The following is a 15302-nucleotide window of genomic DNA, read 5'->3' on the forward strand; positions in this document are numbered from 1 at the left end:
CTCATGCTTTTAGGCTTTTTCCTAATTACTTGCATATTTTAAAATAAGATATACTACTGCTGATCTATCAATTTTAGTCATTTATCAAATCATCTCTTGACTTTTGGTAATGAGGCCCTAGCTCTCCTAGCCCCCTCCCTCCACAGTCACAGTTTTGTGAAAACAAGCCAGTGTTCGCACTGTTAGGACTGTATCTATGTTGTTCACAAGTAATATACTGGGATTGCATTTCCTTACAAATTCGTTTTTTTTCCTAAAGCTAATACCACCCGTTTTTAAATGATTTGCTTAGTTTTCTATCTCCCGGTATTTTTTCCCCACTTACTCAAAATGCCTATCCCTTTCCCCCTCCTTCTGCCTGTTCCCCTGGAGACCTTCCTCCTCAAGTGCCCTGTTCTCCGTTCCTCTCTGGGGCAGCTGCTCCCTGAGCCACTGCCGTCTGCAGTCTCGGGCCCTGCCTTAGCTCCTTTCCTGAGTCAGACCTGCTGCCTAACCTCGCGCTCTTTCTCTTTCTGGCTGTATGCTCTCATTTTACTGAATTCAGCACATCTTCCTGTGAGAGAGGGTGTGGAAAGCAGATTGTCGAGTCCTTGCGTGTGTGAAGTGTCTCTATGTATCTCTCATAGTCGGTTAACACTCGGGCCATGTATGGAATTTGAGGATGAAAGTCACTTCCCTCAAAATTTTGAAGGCAATGCTCATCTGTCCTCTGCCATCTCCTGTTGCTATTGAGATAGATCTAATCTCATTTAGATTTTTATTCCTTAACAGGTAGGGTGACTATAAAATTTATTGTTAAAACTGGGACACTTGAGGTGCTTGCCTGAAAGAATTCTAGGACGACGGGCATAAGCCGGGACTCTAGGGTAAACCAGGACGTGTGGTCACCCTCTTTATATGTGACCTATTTTTTTCCTCTAATCATTTAGGACCTTCCCTTTGCTTCCAGTGTTCCACATTTCATGATGATGTGTCTTGGGAAAAATCTCTTTTCATTCATTGTTCTAGATCTTTGTAGGCTCATTTCTGTCCTTCGATTTTGGGAAATTTTCATTATTTTTCCAACAGTGTTCTCCCGGGCTTTGTTAGTCAGATGTTAACATTCTGGGTTGTCCTCCAGGTGTTTTCTTGGCTCACAAATAAGCAAGGGGATATTATCTTTTTGGGTTTTGGTTTTGTATCCAGAATGTTTTTGTACATTTATCTTCCAGTCCTTCTATTGAAATTTAAATTTTCTGTGTTTAGTTTCTTGTTTCATTTTTTTCTCAGTACTCTGTTCTTATGGAAGTATATATCTTCATTCACTTCTTTGAGGGTGTTTATCAGTTTCCCTCCTTCCCTCCCTCCCTGCCTCCCTCCTTCCTTCTTTCCTTCTGTCTGTCCATCTAAGGTTTCTTTTGCACCCCCCTCCCCCCCAGACACTTTGCCTTCTTGAGTCCCTTTTTTTCCTGTTTGGTTTGGCCTGTTTCTGAGGCTTTCCTCAGATGCTGGTGACCCTTAACTGTCTCTTCATATTTAAGAGGAAGGCATTCAAAAGTGTCTCTGAAAAGGGACAGTAGCGTTTTGGCTTCTTTATCCTTGTGCTGTGACCTCTCCTCTTTTGGTTGGAATATTCTCAAAGGCCAGACCTTGGAAATTTCATTTCCTGGGGAGATCGAGGATTAGGCCTGCAGTTTCTCCAGGAGAGACTCCCCCCTGCTCTCCTGGCCAGGAGTTTTCTCTCCAGGCCCAGCGGTCTGTGTGTAGGGTGTGGGAAGGAGGCGGAAGCTCCCAGAGGCTAGCCCAGTGTCTTCCCCTTGTACCTCAGGCCCGCCTTCTGTGCTTTGTATTCCTTAGTCTGGGGCTCTTCTCCAGAGAATAAAACGCCCCTTTTCCCCTGGTGAGAGGAGGTGGTGAGAGGGTTCGTGAGTTGGCTGCGTGGGATAATGGAGCGGCCGTGGTTCACCCCTCTCCGGCCCCCCACCTTTCAGGGTAACTGCCACTCGGAGAGCTCACCCTCACTGGGCTTCTGTGGGTCTGATTAGCTCCACCTTCACCTTTATTCCCTCTGGCACTTGAGCGATAACATCCTTTTACTCCTCCATCTGACTGTCTTTGAAAAATTTATGAAAATCTGCTCTCATTAGTTCTCCCTTTCTCTTCTTTCTTGTGGGCTAATACGTTTATTTTCTTCCTCTGCTGTCTTTTAGAGAACTTGAGAAGAGAGAAGAGATAAACTAATGTGTTCCAGCTGCCATTTTTAACTGATTCTGGCATGCACTTTTTTCTAGGCGAAGTATTACAAATACTGATCAGATGCTGAGCGGTACTAGCAGTGCTGTTCCTCATGTATGTTGTTACGCGTTAAGTAGGCTTCTGTGGGCTGACCTGGGAACCTAACTATACCTGTGATTTTCCCCTGGAACTAGAGAAACAATCAAGCTTTTCTGAGTTGTCTCTCTTGAGGAGTTAAAACAGGCTAGAACAAAAATATTTCATACATCTCTCCATTTTCCAGCTTACAAAGGACGTTGCAGATATTATGTCATCATTGTCAAAAGCTCCAATAACTGTAACCAAAATACGAATTTTAATGGAAAAGTTTGTTCCTAAAATTCAGCGGTAAAAATAGAACCCTAAAGCTTCATTTCTTTCCTGCAACTTTTTTGAAAGCAATTTTCCTAATTAAATTTAAACGCAGTGATAGGGATAGCTGTGGGAAATGGGATAGCCATGGGAATAGTTTACTCGTATTTTCTTGCTGCTTTCTTATTCCCACCTTGCACACAACGTGATTTTCTGAACATTGGACTGAATAAACTAGACTTAGCCAGGTAGACCAAGAAAACCATCTTCCTCATCACAAATGACTAAGAATAGCTGTGCAGGGCACTCGGGCACTGGAAATTCAACCCAGGAATATGTAAAGTACACAAAGGAAGCGCTGCACCGGCCCCGTGTCTGAAGTACAGAGGCCACTGCAAGTGTGATGGGTCCTCCGCAGTCGTGCGGCTCCAATTCTCAGCCTCCGGGAAGGGCATATGGGGCTTTCTTCCAGAGGATTGCCCCTTTTGTGCCGGGGCAGCCTTCCATGAGCACTTGCTCCCAGTGGCCATGACAGCCCCAGTCTCAAGGAACCAGAGACAATTAAGAAAACCAGGAACAGTTGTTGTAATCTCTTATGTGGCTGGAACAAGGTAAGGGCAGTGGGACGTAGTCATTCCATTCTTTTCCTTCCTTTTTACTTTTCCTCTTCTCTTTCTTTTTCAATTAAAAAAAAATTTTTTTTTATTACTAACCTTGCCCCCTTTTCCCTCCCGACCTTGCTTTTGACAGCATATTGACAGGGGACCAGAAGCCCGTTTTTGCTTAGCCTTCAGGGCAGCCGTGCACAGAGCAGCAGTGTTACACAGGTTTACTGCGTCGTACGTCTGTGTAACACTGGATTTGGATCTTGTATTTAGCTGCCAGAAGTGACTGTGATGAAGTAGGAGAGATAAACTGATAGATTGGCTGCCAGAAAGATGTGGGGAATCAATCAGATAAACAAGGTAGAGAAATAGCTTGCTGTTTTCTAGTGATAATAAACCAGTGGCCTCTGGTCCCTGCATTTTAAAACGTAATTGCTGTAGCAATAATGTCCAAAAAAAGCAAATGAAAAAACATCACAGGCGGTTTTTTAATTGCAATTGAGCTATCCTTTTCCCTTTTGCAATAAGGATTCATTTTATATGGAAATTAATATTTTTATAAATTTGTTTTACTTCTTCCAGTGCCTGCTTACATAAACAAATGAAAATGAGAGCATGAACTACTTTCATAGGAATTTATTCCTCCTTCTCTATCCTCCCACAGACTTCAGCTATTGAACTTGGTGAAATATCTGTATTGCTACCATGCCTTACCTACAAAACAATTACTTATTTTTATGAAGAAACAAGTTTTAAAGTCACACCTGTATTATTGACAGATGATTAGCAGGAACCAGTTTATTTTGGTGTCTCCCCTTAGATTTTTCACAGAAGAATTTTGGAATTTTAATCTCTGTTGCTGTTTTCCTGCCATATACATAGCATTTGTATAGGAGAGGTGATGTGTAGTTTTCCTACTGTAATTTCAAGTTCTTCACCTTTAATGTTTGATTTTTAAATCTGTTGCTTCTCTTCACATAGGACTTTAAGATCCAATGCAAATGCTTAAGTCTGGGTGAAAGATACAGATTTAGGTTGAGATTGCATGCAGTGGACTACCCAGGATTGAGAGGAGAGTGAGTTAGAGTCCCATGGAGTTCACTGCGTAGAATGAGACCGGTTGGTTCCCTGTGCTGTATTTGCAGCACACACATACGTTTTTCTTTAGGTTCCCTCTTAAAATTATTGTGGCTGTGAATGTGTTGGTGTCCTGTGAGGCTAAGTCACTTACTAGTCAGCAGGGTAGAGTATCGGCTGTGGAAAGCAAGAAAATGAAGTCCACACTTTTAATTATATATAATAAAGGCTTTTGCCTGAGGAAGACCTTCCTGACTCCTGGAGGTTATAGGTCAGAAGTTAACCACGTACCATTATCCTATTGGTGAGAAGCTGATGCATCTTCCCTCTTGCCACACAGCCCTTCCCAACTGACCTTTTAAAGATTCTCCATTGATATCGATGAGGTGGACAAAACTAATCATAAAAACAGTGAAGGGAATGTTGTAGATTCATTGATCCATTTGAAATGAACTGCAGTACAATAAGTCTTCCAAATGGACTTCTGTTCTCAGCTATTGCTCTAGCCACCTTTTTAAAGATATATAAATATGAAAGGGTTAATGGGAATTCAGTCATGTTCTTGCCACTGGGTTGTTCCTTATTGATTGTAGTTTTAGAGATGTCACTATGCCATTCGGAATTCCTACTGTGCTCTTTTAAAGTTGGTGCTGGGAGAGGATAAATAAGTCTGCTGCTTTCCTTTTCCCCCTAGCTCCTTCGAGAACTCATAGAACGGAAGACCAGCTCCTTGGATCCCAATGATCAGGTGGCCATGGGAAGGTAATTTAGATAAGGCTTTGTATTTATGCAAGCAGCCTACATAATAGTTTCTCCCTTTGATTCCCCTTGGTTCTGCCTCCAAAGCAGATTGGCCCTATAATTAGAAAAGTTGAGTAAGGTTATAAGAGCTAGAAGGACAAAGTGATGGAAACACTGATTGTTCACCCTCCATTGCCTTAAGTGCAGTTTGAATAAGAGATTATGAAACACCTATATGTGCTTTATGCTAGGGTTTGTTTTTCAGAGTCCTTCGTATGCTCTGTGGTCTGGTTTGGGTTGTAATTGTATCTGTATCAATCTCTGACCAGAGGATAAAAAGCAACCCCAAATGTGTGCTCTCAGCTGTCACATGTGGCACTGTGCACAACAGGTTCCTTGCTCACAGTCGAATCTGCTTTGTTGGAGTCTGCCCTAATTTAGACCTCCACCCCCTTCAGTAAAAGCTTCAGCACAATTAGAAATGGAACGTGGAAGCATCACCCAGATGTCAGGGTAGAATGTAAAGTAGTGAAGGTAGGCTCTTGTGTGTATGCTTCAGCCTGTGCTTGGAAAATAAAAAGGGCATTTGGAGTGCTACGTAATGAATAGTGTACATTTAAATAGCCATGAGCCATAATTTGCAAAAGCATGAAAGGAAACAAAAGCTGCAAGTGCCAGAATGGAATTCTGTGCAGAGAAGCATTTGGAGAATGCAGTGAAAAATTTGAGTTGACGAAATAATTTTATTTGAGTAAAACATTATTTGAATTTTAGGGTAGGATGTTGTTGGTATTTTGTGTCTCTCTGGAATGTTATAGAGAGCTGTTCACTATAAATTTAATGTGATAGAGCAAATTGTATTTAAGTGGTGATTATATTGTACATTTATCTCACTTTACAATAAAATAGATTATGGTAATTAAGATTATATTAAGATTACGGTAATTGGATTTCCCTAGATATATTTTTTTGATGTTGAGTTTTCCTTGTATAAATCAGGTAAGATGACTAGCTGCTACTGTTTCTCCCCCTTCCTTGTTTTTGCACATTTGTTCATATGAGTAATTTACGAAGATTTTCTTAGCCTAGTATCTTTTATTTGAAAAATTAATTTCTTTTCATCTAAAATGACTGCAGAATATGTGATTCTTGTTTGGATCTTGGCTCAAACAAACCAGCTGTAAAATTGAGATGATCAGGAAATTTGAAGACTGACCGAACATGTGATAGTTAAGAATTATTGTTACCTTTTTCTAGGTGGGACAGTGGTATTGAGAGGAGGGGAGAGGAACCCTTACCTTTTAGCAACAGATTCTGAAATATTACAGATTAGATAAAAATATAATTAAAATGACTGTAAAACTGGTCTCGGTAGTGGATAATTATTTTAAAAGTATCAAAAATTGGAAAGCACAAGAAAATTTTAAAATTATCAAAAATTGGAAAGCACAAGAAAATTTTAAAATTATCAAAAATTGGAAAGCACAAGAAAAAGCAGTTGGGTATTACCAGAGGCTAAATTAGATTTAAAGAAGTCATGTGTTTACGCCGCACAGCGCTTGCAACATTAGTGCTAGAACTTGCTGCCCAGCTAAAACCCTGAACGCAAACCCAAGCAGCTGTACTCAGTGTGATGGGTTTTTCTACCGACTGGTAGATTTAGTGCTTGTCACAGCAACTCCAAATACGAAGGAGCATTGTTAACCAAATTTGCTGTAGGAGTTCCCAGCTGCCATTTGTTTTTTTACCATTACACAAATCCTCGTTGATTGATTAGTCACTTTGGCCCCAGACTATCTTGAGGAACTTAATGTAGGTTGATGATTTCTTTCTGCAGGGTTGTTAGTGGGAAAAATTCTGATTTGTCAATATGTATAACTACTTCTGTTAGTGATGATGCATAACATTGCTTGTGAATTTCCCAGGCAGTGGCTTGCCATCCAGAAGTTACGAAGCAAAATCCACAAGAAGGTAGATAGGAAAGCCAGCAAAGGAAGGAAACTGCGGTGAGTTACTTTTTAGAAAAAATTTTAACATGTTCTGTTAATATCCCTCTTCCCTTGCATTTTGTCTATTTTATCATTTTCTCTCTCTTCTGATGATTCTGTTTTTAAAGATCAGAAAAATAACTGAAGCAATATTTGAGACTTTTTTGACTCAGTTTTCCTTACTCTGAGATGGAAATATGGTTTTAGGGTGTTTTTTTACTGTTGTAAATGGGTAGGTTGTGTAATATCTGCATTTCTCTGAAAGAGAAATATAAACAAGACAAGATAGTTGAAAGTGTCTTAGCTTTAAAAAGTGATTTTTATATATCAGTATAAAAACTATTTTGGAACCTTATTTGGAAGAGGATTATATTAGTTCATTTTCATAATGCTTTACAGGTACACAGTATGCTAAAGAGATATAAAGATTTCGGAGAATGTTAACAATGTGCTTAAATGAGACGAGAAATAGAATTTCTATGAGAAAACCGAGAAATTTTTGACTCTAGGGAAACCCTCAACCCTGTGATCTCTTTAAGAAATCTTATAAATATGCAGATAAGAAAGGAGTGAGAATAGGAAGTGACATTTCTATGCTTTTAGACTTCCTGTAGTTGCCTTGCAACTGTATATATTACATAATATTATTCACACAAAGCTTCCTTATCAAAGAAACTAGTAATTCAGGTGCACATTGGGAAAAAAAAACAACTTAAACTCATTGTGTGAGGCAGGTAGCTAATCCCACATCCTTATTAGAGCCTGCCAGGCATCAAATTCCCTTTGGACAAATGCGGATCTATCTCATTTTTAAATATCTTCAGCGATGCAGATTTCACAACTACGTTAATGAACCTGGTTGAGTATTTAACAAAACTCAATAGGAAATGCTTCTTTTTCTTAAACTTTGTTGAAATTAACTTTTTTCCAGTGTTGAAATTTTCAAATCTTCATACTTCTCCAGGTTCATTTTTAGTGCAGTGGTTAAGAGCATGTACTCAAGAGCCAGAATACCAGAGTTTGAATCCCAGCATTGACATTAACTGGCAGTTACTTTGGGCAAGACCCTTAAACTCTCTGAGCTGGTGTTTTCTTCTGTAAAATGGGGATGATAATAGTACAGGCCTGTAGGGTTGCTGTGAAGATTAAGAGAGTTAAGTATATGTGCAGCTCTTAGAACAGTGCTAGGTAGATAGTAAACACTGTGTAAGTATTTGTTGTCATTATTACCATCGTTGTTATTTTATTATTATTCCAAAGCTGGATCTGTCTCCTGCTCTGGTGTTCATGTACTTGCTTGCTCATGTACATGCCTCTTTGTACCTGTCTCTTCTACACCCTCCACCCCTGTATGGACTCCTGTATAACTGGCCACCTTATTTTTTAATTTTGAGATCGGGTTTTTTTCCCTCCAATACAGTGCTTTAAAATTATAACTTACGAAGCAATACATGTTCTCTAGAAGGAGGAGCCCAGGATTTCACGTTGAAGACTTGGGTTCAAATCTTGGCTCTGTCTGGCTATATAATTTTGGTTGTTTTTTTATTCTCTGGGCCTCACTTTTCTCATTTATTAAGTGAAGATAATAATCCCTACTTTATAGATTTGGTTTGGGGGTTAAAATAATGTGTGATTGTCTGGTACACAGTAAGAATTTGGAAGTGTTTGTTTCTTTGGTTTCTCTTGTGTTTATCTGCTGACATCACTGTTGCAAATATGTGCTCTTCAGAAGAACAGAGAGGAGAATGTGCCTTTTCTGCATATTGCACTGTTAGAAATTTTAAAACTGTTGGGGGCAAGAAGCTATAGTTGTGTATCCCTTGAGAGCAAGAATTGTGCTCCCTTATCCTTTAAGACAGCCCCAACCTTACTATCTTCTACAGTGCTTTATAGACATTAGTCAGCCAGAAAATGTTTTGGGGTGATTATGACGGTAAAATGCACGTGCTCATCAGGTAATGAAATGGCTGCAATTTAAACATAACACAGATTACAAAATCTGGATCAGTGTTGGAGGTGTGAGCGTGGCAAATAACTCAGGAGAACTGCCGGTCTCTTGTTTCCCAGGTCAAAATAAATTTATCAAAGTTGTTATTTATCATATTAAAATTAAAAAAAAAACAAGATTTCCTTTTAATAATGCCTGCTTTTGTTATATTTATTTACTAACCCTCATTAAACTGGTAGAGGGACGTGTCACTGTTTTTGTTTTAAGAGTTTATGTATTTATTTTTAGAGATAGGGGAAGGGAAGGAGAAATAGGAGAAAAACATTGATGTGAGAGAGAAACATCGATTGGTGCCGGAATTGAACCCTCAGCCTTTTGGTGTATGGGACCGACGATGCTCCAGCCAACTGAGTTACACGAACCAGGGCCACACTTCTGTTTTTGTAGCATTTTGATAGTAATTGAGATTTTTAAATCCCCATAAATCCAGAGGCATCTGAAATATTATTCTGGCAACAGGCAAGTAGGAGATAGACATTCTACTTAAACAGGGCTAACCATTAAAATATAAGAAGTGATTTATTAAAATATAAGAAGGGTTCCTTCTGAGGTTCTAGGAGCCATATTAGGAGCTGGGTGAGACCCGTTCTGCCCTGGAGGAGCATGTAGTCTGAAGGGGAGGGCAGACAATAATAAGTCAATAAGTAACACTGCGTGGGAAGTGCTGTGGTAGAGATCATCCTGGTATAGGGGTTCCCTGACTCACTCGGGGGGCACGCAGACTGCTCAGAAAGACTTTCTATAAGGTACCACACCCACACTTCACCCGGAGCCGACTAGGAACAGTCAGCCCAGTGAGGAGCCAAAAAGAATAACGTTTGCAAAAATACATCTTCAGGGTATACATGGTCATCTTGGGATCTGCAAATTAATCTGTTTTTGGCCGAGACTTGAGGTGAATGTGGAGCAGGAGGTGCGGCTGTCTGAGCAGCGAGTGCTAGACCACAGCCAGGCTAAGAATCTTGGACTTGCTTCTGCAGACTGTACGGAGTCATTTGAGATCTTCGGCAGAGGAATGTTGTTACCACATTCAGTCGCATTTTAGGGAGATGTAAGGAGGCAAAGGAAAGTGAGGGTCAGAATTGACTCTCAAGAGTTTCAGAGGGAACTAGGTAGATTGTGTGTGGTATTATTCATTGGTATGTATAAAAAAAAAGAGCCTGCAAGAAGGAAATCCATTTTTTGTTTATGAGGGAGAGAGTAGATTCAATCTTTTAATATGCTGAATTTGACACAACTTTGAGAAATAGAATTTTTGAGTCAAGAGAAGGATGTGGGTATTAATAGTAGTCCTTCCTTATCCATGGGTTCGCTTTCCTCTGGAAATATTAAATGAACAATTTTAGAAATAAATAATTCATAATTTTAAGATTGTGTGCTGTTTGTATCGCATGGTGAAATCTACCCCCCACTCCACCCCACCCCCGCCTGAGGGTGTGACTCATCCCTTTGTCCAGCTGTATATGCTGCCCCCTGTAACTTACTGAGCTGTCTTGCTTACAGATCAGTTATGAGATTGAGAGAGAGCACATTCACATAACTTTTATCACAATATATTACTATAATTGTCTTATTTTAAGTTATTGTTGCTAATCTCTTAACTGTGCCTAGTTTATAAATTAAACTTTATCATAGTTATGTATGTATAGGGAAAAGCATAGTATATGTAAGGGGCAGTATTATCTGTGGTTTCAGGCATCTGCAGGTGTCTTGGAAGATATGCCTTATGGCCAAGGGGGGACTACTGTGTAGTTGATAGTTTGGAAGCAGTTTAATTGCGATTTTCAAGGAGTATCTAGGGGACAAGAGTACAATGCCGAGGAATGTGATAGAGGAAGAGGAGCCCATGAAGAATGCTGGGGAAGAGTGGTCATTAGGGGGCAGGGCGCAAGGCAGAGTGATGTGAAGGCAGAGACTGCTTAGTAAGGGTTAAGAGTGTCCCATGGCTCAGAGAAATCAAGTCAGGCAGAGACGTTTCATTTGTCATCACACTTCTCCACGGGAGGTGCTGCTGGCTCACCATGGAAGTCTAGAGACCGAAAACTGAAGTCCCTCCATACTGTGAAAGCCCTTCAGAATTTCTGTTCAAATTTCTACCATCTTGATTGGTTTGTCTCATAAAAGCCTTTTGGAACACAGTTGTTGTGCTATCAAAAGGGCGTGTGTAATTCCATTTACTAAATGTAGAGGGGATGAGAGAAATACACAAATCACCAGTAGACAAGCACTGCAGTAATAATTTTTGCAGGCACGGTTCACCAATGGATGCTAAAAATCAGTGGGGAAAAGTTGGAGAAAAAAGTTTATTTGCATGCTCTCAAAGTATGTCTTCAAGCATATTTATGAATCACAAAGGGAGAACAGTAAGTCTATAGTAGAGAAGCCCAGCAGGTGCCACATTACGAGATTAACACCACCAATAAGAAGGCACATCCGCTGGGATCCCGCCCCACCCGCCTTCTGTAGAACAGCACGTCCTCGCTGATACTGCTGCGTAACCTCAGTCTCATCAGCGTCGTACAAATCCACGCTGTGAGGTTCTACAAAGGACCTCATCGCTACTTATCAAAAGTGTTAAGGTAATTAAAAAACAAAACAAAGTAAGGAAGGCTGAGGAACTGTCACAGACTGGAGGAGACTAAGGAGAGACAGCACAACTAGGTGCCATGTGGGGTCCTCGCTTGGATCCTTGAAAAGAGGACGTCGGGGTAAAAATGGGTGACATTTTTAGTTAATAATATTATAGTTTAGTTAATAGTATTACAGTTTATAGCTTAGTTAATAGTATTATACCAATAATTTAGTTAACAGTTTAGTTAATAGTATTATATTTATAATTTATGGTTTAGTTGATAGCATTTTACCAATATTAATTTCCTGATTTTGACAGTTAACTAAGCTTAGGTAAATTATCAACCTTAGAGGAAGCTGGGTGAGGTTAAATATGAATCTCTGTACTATGTTTGTACCTTTTCTGAATGTATAAAATTATTGCAAAGTAAAAAGAAAAGTAATGAATAAGGTCGTATTTTGTTTTTCAGTTTTGTCGTCCGTATCCACCTGGCTCTCTTTGACCATAAGAGTGAGGGATGTGGTCAGAATCAGAGAATGATCTTTATTAATAGCAACAGTGATAACTAACATTTATCAAGCTCTCACTGGTGGACCCTGCAGAGGTAGGAAAAGCACAGGCTGCAATGCTAAACTGCAGGTTTGAAATCTGACTCTTCCACCTCCACTTGCACTTACTGGCCTTGAGACCTTGGGCCTGTTACTTTCTACCCCTGTGCTGCAGTTTCCTCATCTATAGGGCATGGAGTAAAAGTTACGTTTTATAGGTGGTTATGCAGATTAAATTAGCTAATTCGTGTAAAGTGGTTAAAGAAAGGACCTTGCCCAGCATTACAGAGCTAGTTAGTAGGTAGCAAACAGGAATTTGAACTAATTGGTCTGATTCCAGAGCCTACACATCTAACCTCGGCTGTTGAGTTGTTTCTCTCAGCAGGACCAGTTGGCCTCTGCAGGCACCAAATGACATCTGTGCTGCATTAGCATTCTGCCCAGAAGGATTCAGCCCAGTGGCCCAGGCTACATGAGAACATTATGGATACTTCCTTAAATCAGACCTCAAGAAGAGCTGGTAGAGTATCCTAGCCATCATCACTGATACTAGGTTCTACCATAGAGCAAGTTTTACTCTTTGTTTGTGATAGGGTTGGAAAGATTAGCTTTCCAGAAACGTTACAGCAAAAGTGAACATTACGTTGTGGAAATATTGCTTGAAATGATAGCAGATCGGTAACATCAGGCTGGTCAGATTGGGTATGGCAACTTGCTAGTTGGATACTAGAAAATAATGTATTTAAAAAAGAATATTTTGATTTTTAAAAAATAATTATAATTATTGACTTTTTATACAGTATTTTGCACAGCAGAATATATAAGTAGATTTCACTGTGATATAATCAGAACTCATAATGTAAATTAATTAAACTTCCAGGTCTTTAATAATGAGATGTCTTACTGTGTTTGTCTATTCTTCTGCAACAAAATTACATCCATCTTTTCTTAATATGATTGGTAAAAGGTGGTGTTTTAATACTGAAACATGCATTCATCCTCAGCAGAGCTGAGATTAGATGAAATGCATTGCAGTAAGTACACATTACTAAACTGTCTTTAATCTGATTACTTCTTAAAACTTGTCTTTCTTTCATCATGCAGTTAATAGTTATTGAATATATTGTATCACAGTGTCAAGGAATTCCACAGGGCAGTGCCGTCCAATAAAAATATGTATTACATATGTAATTTTTAATGTTCTAGTAGCCGCATTGAAAAACTAAAAAGCAACAGGTGAACAAAATTTTAATGTTTAATTTAACCCAATATATAAAAATATTATTTCAATAACTTATTATTTTAAAAATTATTAATTACATTATTTACATTCTTTACTGTCCCAAGTCATCAAAATCTGGTGTGTATCTTAGAATTATAGGACATCTCAGTTCAGATAAGCCACATTTCAAGTGCTCAACAGCCACAGGGGCCAGTGGCTGACACAGCTGTAGCGTATAGTTCATAGTCTTTGTCCAGAAGTGAATTGAACCCATCTTTGGACACAGCCAAGAGTAATATTCATTTTTTAGATGGACACCAAAGTTTGGTGAAACCTAAGGACACAGTGGAACTTTGGTTCTGCAACTTAATTCATTCCAGAAAACTGTTCAAGAAGCAATTTGTTCAAAAACCGAGTCTCCTTTGTCTGTCCCCTGAGAGACACGTGACTGATAATACAGGCTTCAGCATGAAAGGGCTGTCGGGTAGAGAATTGAGACCCGGAGTTTTGTTCGACAACTGAGACATTTTTCCCATGAACAACTTGGTCAAGAACCGGATTGTTTGAGAACCAAGATGTTCAAGAACCAGTGTTTGACTGTATTAACATATATCTATTAACAGTATTTATGCTTTTATACTTATATAAAAAGGTTAGGAAAGTATTTATATTCTCATATGTTGACATAACCTTTGGGAGGGCATTTTGACTCTGTTTTTTAATATTAACTATGTATGCTTTTCAATTCAGTAGTTTCACACCTCACAATTTATCCCATAGAAATATGTAAACAAACATACAGTACAGTAGTCCCTCTCTATTGCGGTTCACTTATTGTGGCCTCACTGTATTGCGGGATTTTAAAAAATATTATATTTAATTATTTATCGCGGATTTTTCGCTATATCACGGGATTTTGCGGTTCTGTATACATATGTTGTTAAAGTTACGTAGGTTTAAGAGTGTAGAATATGTTTAAGAACATAAGTAGTGCTTATAAAAGTGTGGAAAAGGTTAATAAGGGACTGGGAATGGTTTATAAGTGTGTGGGAAGGGTTTATGAAGCCTTAAAATATATACAAATACTAAAATAAAGGTAAGGTTCCTACTTTGCGGATTTTCGCCTGTCGTGGGGGGGTGGTTAGAACGTAATACCCGCGATAAGTGAGGGAATACTGTAATTCATATATAACTATCTTTATTCACTGTTTAACATGGTTTTTAAAGGCGGGCCAGTCTATATAAATGCAGTAAATGATAACATATGGACACAAAGGGATATTCTGCAACTATGAAAAAGAATAGACAAGATATGGTGCAGTGGGAAAAGTTTAATGCAGAATATGAACTGTATTGCAATCTCATTTTTATGTGAAAAATTTATTAAGTTTATACTTGTCTTATATATGGAAAATATTTCAGCCAAACTGAACAGTTTTAATCAACAGTGATAATTTCCATGGGATAGGACTACAGGGGACTTGTCAGTTCTTTGAACATTCCTGTATTCTTTTTATAAGAATTATTATTTTTAGCCCTGACATCTGTGACTCAATGGATTGAGCGTCAACCTGTAAACCGAGTGTCGCTGGTTCGATTCCCAGTCAGGGCACATGCCTGGGTTGGATGCCAGGTCTCCAGTTGGGGGCACATGAGAGGCAACCACACATTGATGTTTCTCTCCCTCTCTTTCTCCTTTCCCCTCTCTCTAAAAATAAATAAATAAATAAATAATTATTATTTTTTACAATTAGGAGATAACAGACATTTTTAAAAAGTGTGAGATTTTGTTTTTGCATCTTATAAAAAGTGAAGAATCGGAAGCAATGTGAATGTTCAAAAATAAGAAAATATATTATGCTACTTTCACTCCTGGAAGTATATACAGCTCTTCAGATATTATGGGATAGTGCTTACAATGCTAAGTGAAAAAAAAGAGGATACAAAATTTTATGTATGTAAAAGGATCGCTATGT

The 15302-nt window shown here is 38.9% G+C and overlaps 1 protein-coding gene across 2 annotated transcripts in view; it reads left to right on the forward strand.

Moving 5' to 3' along the window:
* The window catches only part of AATF (apoptosis antagonizing transcription factor), a 95269-nt gene that overhangs the window by 57361 nt on the left and 22606 nt on the right, over nt 1-15302 (forward strand). For both annotated transcript variants that reach the window (XM_090292271.1, XM_090292270.1), the window contains 2 exons: nt 4942-5009; nt 6914-6994. In XM_090292271.1, the coding sequence (XP_090148397.1) occupies nt 4942-5009; nt 6914-6994 (149 nt within the window). The remainder of the gene's footprint in view (nt 1-4941; nt 5010-6913; nt 6995-15302) is intronic.

This window comes from Furipterus horrens, unplaced genomic scaffold, assembly GCF_987537825.1.
Source record: "Furipterus horrens unplaced genomic scaffold, mFurHor1.1.pri manual_scaffold_11, whole genome shotgun sequence".
Lineage (NCBI taxonomy): Eukaryota > Metazoa > Chordata > Mammalia > Chiroptera > Furipteridae > Furipterus > Furipterus horrens.